The sequence below is a fragment of the Leucoraja erinacea genome, chromosome 22, assembly GCF_028641065.1.
Source record: "Leucoraja erinacea ecotype New England chromosome 22, Leri_hhj_1, whole genome shotgun sequence".
Taxonomy (NCBI): Eukaryota; Metazoa; Chordata; class Chondrichthyes; order Rajiformes; family Rajidae; genus Leucoraja; species Leucoraja erinaceus.
The window spans coordinates 34701025-34715624 of record NC_073398.1 but is presented as its reverse complement, the minus strand read 5'-3'; the positions used below and the strand labels follow the sequence as shown (position 1 = coordinate 34715624).

The 14600-nt window shown below is 48.3% G+C and overlaps 1 protein-coding gene across 1 annotated transcript in view; it reads right to left on the bottom strand.

Moving 5' to 3' along the window:
* The window catches only part of itih5 (inter-alpha-trypsin inhibitor heavy chain 5), a 29157-nt gene extending 14803 nt beyond the window's left edge, over nt 1–14354 (bottom strand). The window contains exons 1-7 of the mRNA XM_055653444.1: nt 14060–14354; nt 12355–12402; nt 10864–11027; nt 9927–10010; nt 4335–4573; nt 1495–1658; nt 805–921 (exon numbers count right to left, since the gene is read on the bottom strand). Coding sequence (XP_055509419.1) covers nt 805–921; nt 1495–1658; nt 4335–4573; nt 9927–10010; nt 10864–11027; nt 12355–12402; nt 14060–14266 — 1023 coding nt within the window. The 5' untranslated portion in view covers nt 14267–14354. The remainder of the gene's footprint in view (nt 1–804; nt 922–1494; nt 1659–4334; nt 4574–9926; nt 10011–10863; nt 11028–12354; nt 12403–14059) is intronic.
* Nucleotides 14355–14600: the final 246 nt, after the last annotated feature.

The following is a 14600-nucleotide window of genomic DNA, read 5'->3' as shown; positions in this document are numbered from 1 at the left end:
CTCAGCGGGTCAGGCAGCATCTGTGGAGAACATGGATATTTGACGTTTCACAGAGTGCTGGGAGTAACGCAGCGGGTCAGGCAGCACTAGGGTTGCCAACTGTCCCGTATAAGCCGGGACATCCCATATTTTGGGCTAGATTGGTTTGTCCCGTATGGGACCGCTCTTGTCCCGTATTTGACCGCTACTACTCGGGTCGAGGGGACTGTCGGGTCGTCCGGTCCCGCCTCACCCGTCCCAATGTGGTGCAGCCCGTGGAGTGCAGCAGCAGCAGCAGCAGCAGCAGCAGCGGCCGGGCTTTGTGTGTGCAGTCCAGCACCCGGGCCAACTCATCATTCACCCACCCAGCCATGGCCAAGTCAGTCAACGAATGACCGGCGGGAATTTGTCCCATATTTTGACCTTTTGTCCCTTATTTGGGAGTGAGAGAGTTGGCCACCTGAGGCAGCATCTCTGGAGTAAAACAAGGGGTGACCTTTCAAGTCAATAGACAATAGACAATAGGTGCAGGAGTAGGCCATTCGGCCCTTCTAGCCAGCACCACCATTCAATGTGATCATGGCTGATCATCCCCAATCAGTACCCCGTTCCTGCCATCTCCCCATATCCCCTGACTCCGCTATCTTCAAGAGCCCTATCCAGCTCTCTCTTGAATACCGAGTGTGTGTAGGGATAGTGGCAGTGTGCAGGGATCATTGGTCGGCGCGGACTCGGTGGGCCGAAGGGCCTGTTTCCACGCTGCGTCTCTATACTAAACTAAACTAAACAGGCATGCAGTTATGTGATCAACGGGAAGGGGTCTACCTGTTTTATCTTGTGTCCACGCATAGAGGCACTTGTGTCAATCACAAACACCACATTCTTTGGCACAGCGGGAAGATCCTTTGGAGCAAAATAATGAACAAAGTACCCATTCTGAACCTGTAAATGGAACAACAAGAACCTTAATATAACTCTGCATGGTAAGAGGCAATAAAATATCATTGTTTTATGGGTATTAGCAATATAAATAGAACATACAACGCAGGAACAGGCCCTTTGGCCCACAATGGATAGGTTAGGTTGAGTGGGATATGGGGCTAGGTGGGATTATTGTAGACGGGGCATGTTGATATGCATGGGCATGTTGGGCCATAGGGCCATTTCAGGTTATAGACAATAGACAATAGGTGCAGGAGTAGGCCATTCGGCCCTTCGAGCCAGCACCGCCATTCAATGTGATCATGGCTGATCATCCCCAATCAGTACCCCATCCATTCCATCATATCATTGCATCCACACTGTTCTAAGATCAGCACGAAATGCTGGAGTAACTCAGCAGTAAAGCCAGCATCTCTGGAGAGAAGGAATGGGTGACGTTTCGGGTCGAGACCCGACTGATGCTGCCTCACCCGCAGAGTTTCTCCAGCATTTTTGTCCACCTTGGAATATCTAGATGTTCTACACATAAGAGAACTCGGACACAGGATGAAGGGAGAATATCACGGACAATACCTGAATTTCCCCAGCGCCTAGTTCCCTGTTGACATCGTATCTCAGAATGAAGTCTCCCAGAGCTCCATTCTCAGCAATGCCAACTTGCTGTTTGACGGTCGGTCTAAACTTGACATGGGCTGATGTCTTGTCTCTGTTGATCTTGGTGGATGGAGGCGGTGGACCTGTAACAGCAAAGAACGGAAACGTGGAAGACTTGCGGTCACGGTGGCGCAGCGGTAGAGTTGCTGCCTTACAGCGAAAGCAGCACCGGAGACCCGGTTCGATGCTGACTACGGGTGCTGTCTATACGGAGTTTGCACGATCCCCCTGTGGGTTTTCTCTGAGATCTTCGGTTTCCTCCCGCACTCCAAAGACGTGCAGGTTTGTAGATTAATTGGCTTGGTAAATGTAAACATTGTCCCTCCAATTTCCTACAATTTGACGACCTCGAAAAGATCATCCACACATTTATCTCCTCCCGCCTCGATTACTGCAACTCCCTTTACACTGGCATCAGCCAATCATCCCTGACCCACCTGTGACTGGTCCAAAACGCCGCAGCGAGACTCCTGATGGGCACCCGAAAAAGGGGCCACATCACCCCGATCCTGGCCTCTCTCCACTGGCTCCCTGTGTGGTTCTGAACCAATTTCAAGCTCCTTCATTATGTCTACAAACCAACACCCGAAACATCACCCATTGCTGCTTGTCCCGCTGAGTTACTCCAGCTTTATTCTATAAGTTGAGATGCATTGAACAATCACCAGTCAGAATATCGAGTGGTACTTACAACCCAGCGGTATGAATATTGACTCTTCTAACTTCGTAAACCCTTGCTTTCCCTCTCTCTCCTTCTCCCCTCCCTCCCGTTCTCCGACTAGCCTCACATGTTAAAAACATTAAGGCTTTATTCCTTGGAGCGCAGGAGGATGAGGGGTGATCTTGTAGAGGAACAGAAGGTGATGAGAGGAATAGATTAGGTGAGTGTTCAGAGTCTCTTGCCCAGGATAGGGGAATCGGGTACCAGAGGGCATAGGTTTAAGGTGAGATGGGGGGGGGGGGGGGGAGATTTCATAGGAACCTGAGGGGCAACCTTTTTACAAAAAGGGTGGTAGGTGTGTGGAACAAGCTCATCATCATTCATCACCGTTGAAAACATTAGCGACAGACGCAGTGGCGCTGGTTTCCGACGGGAACGGTGACGGACGCACCACACGTCCCCGTCCTCCAGTTCCTGCGGACATCCGCCGCTGGAAGTACAGGATGTTGGTGTGTGTGTGTGTGTGGTTTATCACCATTCCTTACAATGCTACGTACAGCAGTGATCGCAACTTCTACTGAAGTGTGGATGGCCGTTGGCTCTCCAGAAGCTCATCCGCCCTTTGACGGGTCTTGTTTTTGGTCCTGCTGGGTGGTCCACAGCCCCCTCCTCACCTGGCAAACCAGGTGGGGGAGACGGTTTAGTCGCCGACTATCCGACCATGGAGCGGGTAGCACGGGATTACATGGTACCCGTGGCGGGGAGGGGAACTCCACCCCCGACCTGACTTGCTGCCGGAGGAAATAGTTGCGGCAGGTACAAAGGGTTAAAGGGATATGGACCATATGTGGGCAGGTGACAACAGACAATAGATGCAGGAGTAGAGGCCATTCGGCCCTTCGAGCCAGCACCGCCATTCAATGTGTGATCATGGCTGATCATCCACAATCAGTACCCCGTTCCTGCCTTCTCCCCATATCCCCTGACTCCACTATCTTTAAGAGCCCTATCTAGCTCTCTCTTGAAGGCATCCAGAGAACCGGCCTCTGAGGCAGAGAATTCCACAGACTCACCACTCTCTGTGAGAAAAAGTGTTTCCTTGTCTCCGTTCTAAATGGCTTACCTCTTATTCTTAAACTGTGGCCCCTGGTTCTGGACTCCCCCAACATCAAGTCAAGTCAAGTCAAGTCAAGTTTATTTGTCACATACACATACGAGATGTGCAGTGAAATGAAAGTGGCAATGCTTGCGGACTTTTGTGCAAAAAACAAACAACAAAACAACCAAACAAATTATAAACACAATCATAACACACATATTCTTGCCTAACACGATTCCTGCCTCTAACGATTCCTATCCTCTCATCCTTCTAAACTCCAGAGTGTACAAGCCCAGCTGCTCCATTCTCTCAGCATATGACAGCCTCGCCATCCTAAGAATTAACCTTGTAAACCTATGCTGCACTCCCTCAATAGCAAGAATGTCCTTCCTCAAATTAGGGGACCAAATTAGGAGACCAAATAGGTGGCACTAGTGTAGATGGGGCAGCTTGGTAGACGGAAGGGCCTGTTTCCATGCTACATGACTCTATGCTCCTCTCTCTTCAACATTGTTTTGCTCATTATTGCTATGTGTACTGAGGTACAGTGAAAAGCTGTTTTGTTGCGTGCTATCCAGTCAGCGGAAAGACTGTACATGATTACAATCAAGCCTCCCACAGGTCACAGTTAAAGTTTAGAGAATCTAAGTCCAATAAAATTCAATTATTCCTGGTCCAAGGGTCTCCAATGAGGTAGATGGGAGGTCAGGACCGCTCTCTAGTTGGTGAGAGGATGGTTCAGTTGCCTGATAACAGCCGGGAAGAAACTCTCCCTGAATCTGGAGGTGTGTGCGTTCGGTTCCACACTTCTGTACCTCTTGCCTGATGGGAGAGGGGAGAAGAGGGAGTGGCCGGGGGGTGAGACTGGCCCTTGATGATGCTGCTGGCCTTGCCGAGGCAGCGTGAGGTGTAGATGGAGTCGATGGAAGCGAGGAGGTTGGTTTTGCATGACAACTATGAATCTCATAGCTGTGGGCGGTTCTCCATTTTGGAGGTTACCTGTGGCGCTGTGATTGTTGTCCCTCAGAGGGGCGACCTCCAGGAAGGTGATCCCGGAATTCTCGGTCAAGTGGATCTCCACCAGCAGCTTCGGAACGATTTGATTTGGGCGGACACTGATGGCGTGTGTGTATTTTCCCAGACGCCTCTCCAACAGCTCCTCGTATGTCAAAAGGAACAAAACCTTGGTCCTGCCGGGCAGATTTGCGGTCACGGTAAAGACCTCCACCTCACTCTCTCTGTTGGAGAACAGTAGATGATCAGTTGGATTATTCTGTGTCCCGTTTCTGTTGCATATGCAATGTTTAACAAGTTTAATGGAAAATAAATCACAGTTAACACTTTGTGTAGTGACCGAGGATTACACGCCCCTGGGGATAAATGGGACTACTGTGGATACGGCGAGCTTCAAATACCTGGGAGTCCACATCGCAGAAGATCTTACATGGACAACACACACTGCTGCACTGGTGGGTAAGGCAAGGCAGCGCCTTAACCACCTCAGGCAGCTGAGGAAATTCAGAGTCTCTCCGAGGATCCTTCAATCCTTCTACTCTGGTGCAGTAGACAGTAGACAATAGACAATAGGTGCAGGAGTAGGCCATTTGGCCCTTTGAGCCAGCACCGCCATTCAATGTGATCATGGCTGATCATCCCCAATCAGTACCCCGTTCCTGCCTTCACCCCATATCCCCAGACTGCGCTATTTTTAAGCCTTATCCAACTCTCTCTTGAAAGCATCCAGAGAACCGGCCTCCACCGCCCTCTGATGGAGAGAATTCCACAGACTCAGTAGAATTCCACAGATTCACTAGAATTCCACAGACTCAGTAGAATTCCACAGACTCAGTAGAATTCCACAGACTCACTAGAATTCCACAGACTCAGTAGAATTCCACAGACTCAGTAGAATTCCACAGACTCACTAGAATTCCACAGACTCAGTAGAATTCCAGACTCACTAGAATTCCACAGACTCACTAGAATTCCACAGACTCACTAGAATTCCACAGACTCACTAGAATTCCACAGACTCAGTAGAATTCCACAGACTCACTAGAATTCCACAGACTCAGTAGAATTCCACAGACTCACTAGAATTCCACAGACTCAGTAGAATTCCACAGACTCAGTAGAATTCCACAGACTCACTAGAATTCCACAGACTCACTAGAATTCCACAGACTCACTAGAATTCCACAGAAGAAAGCATCCTGACTGGAAACCTCTCGATCTGCTCTGCCCAGGACAGGAAGGCTCTGCATTGAGTAGTGCGTTCGGCCGAAAGCTCCATGGGAACCACACTCGCCCCCTGCAGGACCTATACACCAGGAGGTGCAGATCCAGAGCCAGCAACATTATGGGGGACCCCTTCCACCCCAGCAACGGACTGTTCCAGCTGCTACGGTCAGGCAAACGCCTCCACAGTCATGCTGCGAAAACAGAGAGGATGAGATGGAGTTTCTTCCCACAGGCCGTCAGGACAGTAAACTTTGATCTCACCAGGGGCGTAAATACTCTTTTTTAAAAATTTAAAAACTGGTTCTGTTCTGTCTGATCTATTGTTTTGCACAATCCACAGGCATCGCCACTTTTCATTTCACTGCACATCTTGTATGTGTATGTGACAAATATACATGACTTGACAAAAGTCCTCCAAACTTTTATGGTATCTCAAAAAGGCGGCCAGCATCATCAGAGACCCACACCAGCCTGGCCACTCTCTCATCTCGCTGCTACCATCGGGGAAGAAGGTACAGGAGCCTGAAAACCGTGACCTCCAGGTTCAAGAACAGCTTCTTCCCAACAACCATCAGGGTCTTGAACACCACAACCTCTAAATAAGCTCTGAACTACATAGACTTGGGGCATTGGTTTTGTTTTTTTGCGCTATTAATGTTTGTGTTTTTAATGTGTACATGTGGGTGTGCATAGGTGTGTGTATACATGTGCGTTTGTATATGTGAGGATATTTTGGATGATCAGCCATGATCATACTGAATGGCGGTGCTGGCTCGAAGGGCCGAATGGCCTACTCCTGCACCTGTTGTCTATTGTCTATTATTTGTATTTTGTGTTTAATACCATAGACTATATGTTTAGTTTATTTTAGTAATTTAGTGTAGTGTACCGAGGTACAGCGTAAAGCTTTTGTTCTGTGTGAACCAGCCAACGGAAAGACAATACACGATTACAATCCAGCCGTCCACAGTGAGTTACTCCAGCAGTTTGTTTTTTGCCCACGATTCCAGCATCTGCAGTTCCTTGTGTCTCCCCCATCCTACCTGTATTACTGAGGAGCACCTTCAGCAACAGACTGGTTCCACCAAGATGTGGCACGGAACGCCACAGGAGATCCTTCATCCCTGTGGCTATCAAACTGTACAACTCCTCCCCGCTTCTGTCGTTGGGTAGAGTGACTCTCCTCTCCCCCCATCTTTGCACGTTCCCAATCCTTTCCACTCATCCCTTTAAGTTCCTGTTCCATGTATCTTATGTTTTAATGACTATTGGCAGACCAATTTCTCTCCTGGGATAAATACAATTCTATCTTATCTTATCGTATTATGTATTATTGGAGGGGCGATGGTTTCTTAAAACCTGTAGGAAGGTCCTAATCCGAAACGTCACCTTTCCATTTTCTCTAGAGATGCTGCCTGACCCGCTGAGTCATTTGTGCCACAGAACTCACTGCCACAGAAGGTAGTTGAGGCCACAGTTCATTGGCTATATTTAAGAGGGAGTTAGATGTGGCCCTTGTGGCTAAAGGGATCAGGGGGTACGGAGAGAAGGCAGGTACAGGATACTGAGTTGGATGATCAGCCATGATCATATTGAATGGCGGTGCAGGCTCGAAGGGCCGAATGGCCTCTACTCCTGCACCTATTTTCTATGTTTCTATTTGTTTTAGATTAACATGGGTTTTTTGGCATTGTATTTACATGCAATCAACAGAATGTTTTTTCTCCAGCAAATTACTATTTGGAGTTCTCCTAGAAACACAGACACTTTGTTGGACATTGATCGGAGATGATATTCTGGTGAACCGGCCAAGTTGGCCTTGAGAGTTGGGGTTGGCTTGTGTGATCTCCTCGGGGGATGGTTTCACAAGCAAGGTTTATCCTGTTCTCTCTCTCAGTGTCTTCATCCCACCAGCCAAGACCGGGAATCAAACCCGGAGTCCTTCCGGTCAGTATGCCTTCGCCAATCAGTGGGATAAACTCATTGATCCATCAAGCAATCTGGAATTGTTGAATGTTGGATGCTGGCAACAAAGGCCATTTGGCCCACTAAGCCCAGAACAAGTACATAGTGATTTCATTCCCGGGATGGCGGGACTGTCATATGCTGAGAGAATGGAGCAGCTGGGCTTGTACACTCTGAAGTTTAGAAGGATGAGAGGGTATCTCATTGAAACATATAAGATTGTTAGGGGCTTGGGCACGCTAGAGGCAGGAAACATGTTCCTGATGTTGGGGGAGTCCAGAACCAGGGGCCACACAGTTTAAGAATAAGGAGCAAGCCATTTAGAACGGAGACGAGGAAACACTTTTTCTCACAGAGAGTTGTGAGTCTGTGGAATTCCCTGCCTCAGAGGGCGGTGGCCAGTTCTCTGGATGCTTTCAAGAGAGACCTAAATAGGGCTCTTAAAAATAGCAGAGTCAGGGGATATGGGGAGAAGGCAGGAACGGGGTATTGATTGGGGATGATCAGCCGTGATCATAGTGAATGGCGGTGCTGGCTCGAAGGGCCGAATGGCCTACTCCTGCACCTATTGTCTATTGTCATTCCTTCATTCTGAGGCTATGCCCTCTGGTTCTAGACTCCCACACCACTGGAAACATTCTCTTTCAGCGATAGGAGCAGAATTAGGTCATTCGGCCCATCAAGTCTACTCCACCATTGAATCATGTCTGATCTATCTCTCCCTCCTAACTCAATTTTCCAGCCTTCTCCCCATAACCCCTGTCACCCGTACTAATCAAAAATCTATCTGTCTCTGAGAAGGGTCTCAACCTGAAACGTCACCCATTCCTTCTCTCCAGAGATGCTGCCTGACCCGCTGCTGGACTGGCAGTCACCAAGGTGCAGAGTTAATTAGTGTAACAGCCGCAGGGAAGAAGCTGGTTCGGCAACGGAAAGACCTGTAGCACCTCCCGGATGGTAGGAGGGTAAACAGTCTGTGGTTGGGGTGAGAGCAGTCCTTGACGATGCTGAGCGCCCTCCGCAGGCAACGCTTGCTTTGGACAGACTCAATGGAGGGGAGCGAGGAACCGGTAAAGCGTCCCAAAGGCGTACAGGTTTTTTGGTTGTTCAAGAAGGAACTGCAGATGCTGGAAAATCGAAGGTACACAAAATTGCTGGAGAAACTCAGCGGTGCAGCAGCATCTATGGAGCTCCATAGATGCTGCTGCACCCGCTGAGTTTCTCCAGCAATTTTGTGTACCTTCAGGTTTGTTGGTTAATTGGCCCTTGTAAATTGTTCCTAGTGTGTGGGATGGAACTAATGTGATGGCTGGCCGGCGCGGACTCGGTGGGCCGAAGGGTCTGTTTCCGCGTTGTAACTCTAAACTAAAGTGCGTGGAATTTATCGACTGATTTGTAGCTGAGGCCAGGGTGTGACAAACTTACTTTGGGGAATTGAGATTTCCAACGGTTTGAAACATTCAGTGGGCGAACATTTAATGGCAGCTGTTCTAGCCATGTGCAAGAGGCAGTTGAACACATCTTTTTTCTTGCAGCTATGCCGTTACAGACGTGTAATTTGAGAGAGAAAAAATCTGTGTAATTCTGATGGGAATGAGGAAAAAATATATAAAAAAGGAACGGAGCATTCTTTAGGAATGATGTCTCTTGTTATGTAGTTTAGTTTAGTTTAGTGATGCAGCGTAAAAATAGGCTCTTCTGCCCATTAACACCACACTATAGACAATAGACAATAGGTGCAGGTGTAGGCCATTCGGCCCTTCGAGCCAGCACCGACATTCATTGTGATCATGGCTGATCATCCACAATCAATACCCCGTTCCTGCCTTCGCCGCATATCCCCTGACTCCGCTATCTTTAAGAGCCCTATCTAGAAAGTATCCAGAGAACCGGCCTCCACCGCCCTCTGAGGCAGAGAATTCCACAGACTCACAACTCTCTGTGTGAAAAAGTGTTTCCTCGTCTCCGTTCCAAATGGCTTACCCCTTATTCTTAAACTGTGTGGCCCCTGGTTCTGGGCTCCCCCAACATCGGGAACATGTTTCCTTCCTCTAGCGTGTCCAAACCCTTAACAATCTTATATGTTTCAATAAGATGCCCTCTCATCCTTCTAAACTCCAGAGTGTACAAGCCCAGCCGCTCCATTCTCTCAGCATATGACAGTCCCGGCATTCCGGGAATTTATACCGATGTCAAATTAACCTTCAGTTTACAAAAATAATCTAAAATCTAAAGTCTATTCCTACACTTATACTTAAGTTTGATTGAGCTTCGATAGAGTAAGATTTTTACTGAGCTGTTTGCAAACATTGGAATTCCACGGTACCAAGGCACATGTGACAACAAAGAACCTTTGAACCATTGTATAAGGAGTTGATCACCTACCTGTTTTTCCCAGAATATTCTTTCCCTTTCGATTTCATTGCTTTTCCCAAAACTTCGCTCTGATGCACTTTATTGCCAATAATCCTGTGGTGAAAACGAAAGCAGAGATCAGACAATCATTAAATAGGGAGTCACGGTGGCGCAGCGGTAGAGTTGCTGCCTCACGGCGCCAGAGACCCGGGTTCAATTCCAACTACGAGTGCCGTCTGTACGGAGTTTGTGCGTTCTCCCCGTGATCTGCATAGGTTTTCTCCGGGATCTTCGGTTTCCTCCCACACTCCAAAGACGTGATGGTTTGTTGGTTCATTGGCTTGGCGTAAATATAAAATTGTCCCTGGTGTGTGTGGGATAGTGTTAGTGTGCGGGGATCGCTGGTCGGCACAGGCTCGCTGGGCCGAAGGGCCTGTTTCCGCGCTGTATCGCTAAACTAAACTAATTTGTGACCCTTCAGTCCATCAGTCTGAAGAAGGTTCTTGACCCAAAACGTCACCCATTCCTTCTCTCCAGAGATGCTGCCTGTCCCGCTGAGTTACTCCAGCATTTTGTGCCTGTCTGCATTTCATTGCTACACATTATCATTAAATAACAACAGAAGTCAGTCAGTGTTCAACTGCAGATGCTGGAAAATCGAAGGTAGACAAAATTGCTGGAGAAACTCGGCGGGTGCAGCAGCATCTATGGAGCGAAGGAATAGGTGACGTTTTGGGTTACTCCAGCATTTTGTGTCTACATGGATAGGACAGGTTTGGAGGGATATGGACCAAGCGCAGGCAAGTGGGACTTGTGTAGCTGGGACATGTTGGCCCTGTGTGGGCAGGTTGGGCTGAAGGGCCTGTTTCCACACTCTATGGTTCTATCTATGACTATATCTCAATGGGCCGAATGGCCTAATTCTGCTCCCACGGCTCGTGGACTCATGAATCAGTTCAATACCTACATGGTGAAGTTGGAGATGAAGGCAGAGGCTGGGAACTGCATCTTGAAGACGGCATCTTTGGCCCGCAGAGCGCGGTTGACCATGGTACATGAAACAGCCGTGAACGCATAGCGAGAGAAGATGGTGGATTTGACGATGAAGTCCGTCATGTGAGGTTTACTGTCCTGCAAGGAAAGAAAGTAATGTCGGGAAAGGAGGGTGTTACAATCCCGGAAAACATGGTGGCTATTAGTCTAGTTTAGTTTGCACCAAGACAATGAACACACAGTGTCCGTCTGCCCATCAAGTACCCGTACACACGAGTTCGATATTGCCCATTGTCCGATCCACTGCCTTCAGTTACAGTCTGAGTTGCACTTTGGGAGGGCAAATGAGAAAGTATACAATTAATGGCAAGATCGTTAAAGCCCTGTCCCACTGTACGAGTTCATTCCAAGAGTTCTCCCGAGTTTGCCCTGATTCGAACTCGGAGATTTACGGTAATGGCCGCTAGTCCGTACTCAGGGGCTCTCGTGGACATTTTTCAACATGTTGAAAAATCTTCACGAGTCTTCCCGAGTACCTGCCATTAGCGAGTCTTCCCGAGTACCTGCCGTTAGCGTTACGAGCCGCTAAGGTACGTCCCCGAGCTCCGACGTACCCGCTACGTTCATTCTCCGTGCTTACCACGAGTTTGATTGGTAGAGCTCTTGGAATGAACTCGCACCGTTGGACAGGGCTGTTAACAGCATTGGAAAGAGTGGGCTTGTATTCACTGGAATTTAGAAGGACGAGAGGGGATCATATTGAAACATATAAGATTATTAAGGGTTAGGACACGCTAGAGGCAGGAAACATGTTCCCGATGTTGGGGGGAGTCCAGAACCAGGGGCCACACAGTTTAAGAATAAGGGGTAAGCCATTTAGAACGGAGACGAGGAAACACTTTTTCTCACAGAGAGTTGTGAGTCTGTGGAATTCTCTGCCTCAGAGGGCGGTGGAGGCCGGTGCTCTGGATACTTTCAAGAGAGAGCTTGATCGGGCTCTTAAAAATAGTGGAGTCAGGGGATATGGGGAGAAGGCAGGAACGGGGTATTGATTGGGGATGATCAGCCATGATCACATTGAATGGTGGTGCTGGCTCGAAGGGCTGAATGGGCTACTCCTGCACCTGTTGTCTATTGACCAAGCGGAGGCAGGTGGGACTAGTGTAGATGGGACATGTTGGCCGGCGTGGGCAAGTCGGGCCGGAGGACCTGTTTCCACGCTGTATCACTCTGTGACTGCTTTAAAATTAATCTTTTGGAGTTATTTTGTCGTTTCACAGATGGTGCGGGGAGTCAGGATTGAGGGGGCAGGTGCTCGACCTACAAGGGCAAAGGTCGCAAACGCCTTAAACCCTCAGGGCTGGTTCAAAAACCAAAGCTGTTCCCAAAATAACCCCACTAACATCGAGATCAGAATTGTTGACCCTCTGTGTAAAATGGGTCGAGAAAGTAACACGGCACTTACCGGTCTGGGCAAAATAATCGCCTGTCTTGCTGGACGTTGCTGGCCTTCCTGAGATAGAGAGAGGGAGGGAGAGGAAAAAAAATCAAGGAGCATTGCAAAGTGTTTAAGAAGGAACTGCAGATGCTGGAAAATCGAAGGTAGACAAAAGTGCTGGAGAAACACAGCGGGTGCAGCAGCATCTATGGAGCGAAGGAAATAGGCAACGTTTCGGGCCGAAACCTAAAGGAAATAGGCAACGTTTCGGGTCGAAACCCGGAGGGTTTCGTCCCGAAACGTTGCCTATTTCCTTCGCTCCATAGATGCTGCTGCACCCGCTGAGTTTCTCCAGCACTTTTGTCTACCAAGAGCATTGCAATCTGTTGTCATGTAATCCTTGTATCAGTTTCATCGTTCAATTCAATTTTCGAGTTGGTACCAAAACAGCAAATACATTAAATCTGCAGATAGACAATAGACAATAGGTGCAGGAGTAGGCCATTTGGCCCTTCGAGCCAGCACTGCCATTCAATGTGATCATGGCTGATCATCCCCAATCAGTACCCCGTTTCTGCCTTCTCCCCATATCCCCTGACTCCGCTATCTTTAAGAGCCCTATCTAGCTCTCTCTTGAAAGCATCCAGAGAACCTGCCTCCACCACCCTCTGAGGCAGAGAATTATCAGATGGCTTACCCCTTTATTCTTAAACTGTTGCCCATGGTTCTGGACTACCCCAACATCGGGAACATGTTTCCTGCCTCTAGCATGTCCAAGCCCTTAACATAGAAACATAGACAATAGGTGCAGGAGTAGGCCATTCGGCCCTTCGAGCCAGCACCGCAATTCAATATGATCATGGCTGATCATCCAACTCAGTATCCTGTACCTGCCTTCTCTCCATACCCCCTGATCCCTTTAGCCACAAGGGCCACATCTAACTCCCTCTTAAATATAGCCAATGAACTGTGGCCTCGACTACCTTCTGTGGCAGAGAATTCCACAGATTCACCACTCTCTGTGTGAAAAATGTTTTTCTCATCTCGGTCCTAAAAGATTTCCCCCTTATCCTTAAACTGTGACCCCTTGTTCTGGACTTCCCCAACATCGGGAACAATCTTCCTGTATCTAGCCTATCCAACCCCTTAAGAATTGTGTAAGTTTCTATAAGATCTTATAACAAATAACAACCTTATATGTTTCAATCGGGTCATTAAATCATTACAGTAGATCCAATATCCATGAAAAATCAACTAAGTTGATAACAAGGTACACAAAAAAGCTGGAGAAACTCAGCGGGTGCAGCAGCATCTATGGAGCGAAGGAAATAGGCAACGTTTCGGGCCGAACCCCTTCTTCAGACGGGGTTGATAAGTTGATAACAATATCCATTAAAAAAATCAACTAAAAATCAAATGGAAAACAAGTTGGACAAACTAATAAGTTGAGCGTTTGTCCAAAGTCCCCTAGTTTCTGAAGAAGGGTCTCGACCCAAAACGTCGCCTATTCCTTTCTCTCCAGAGATGCCGCTGCCTGTCCAGCTGAGTTACTCCAGCATTTTGTGTCTATCTTCCCTGTTTACACGTTGTGTTTCCCGGCAAGGGTTCGGTTTATTAGTTTCTAACGCGTTGATCCGCGGTTGGGATTCAAGTATCGATTAGTGGGGACTTCAGACAAAGTTGTAAGAACTACCAAACTTTTTTTTTTTGCGAATGGCTGATAGTAACTTACAGGTTGAGGCAGGGAGATCGCGTTATAGTCCATGTCGGCGTGAGCACCCCCAGTCCCAATGGTCAGGTAGCAGGTCACCAGTAAGAAGAGAGCGCCCATGTTCAGCTGTGTGGAGGTGGTCCGCGGTCTGAGACTGACCGGAGTGAGCGAGGTCCGGCAGCGCAGTGTACAGCACACTAGCTCTGGGCTGGAGGTGGATCTTGGCATAACCTCGCCTGCTCCCAGCTCTCTTCGTCTCAACCTTCTGAATGTTGTAGTCGGCAGGGCAGAAGACTCTGCATATCGCCAACTTGGACAATATTACTTTATAACAAAAAAAAATAAAAAATCGAGCCAGTTAACCTACAAACCTGTTTAAGAAGGAACTGCAGATGCTGGAAAATTGAAGGTTGACAAAAGTGCTGGAGAAACTCAGCGGGTCAACCTACAAACCTGCACGTCTTTGTAGTGTGGGAGGAAACGGAATATCTCGGAGAAAACCCCACCCAGGTCACGGGGAGAACGTGCAAACTCCGTACAGACAGCACCAGTAGTCGGGATT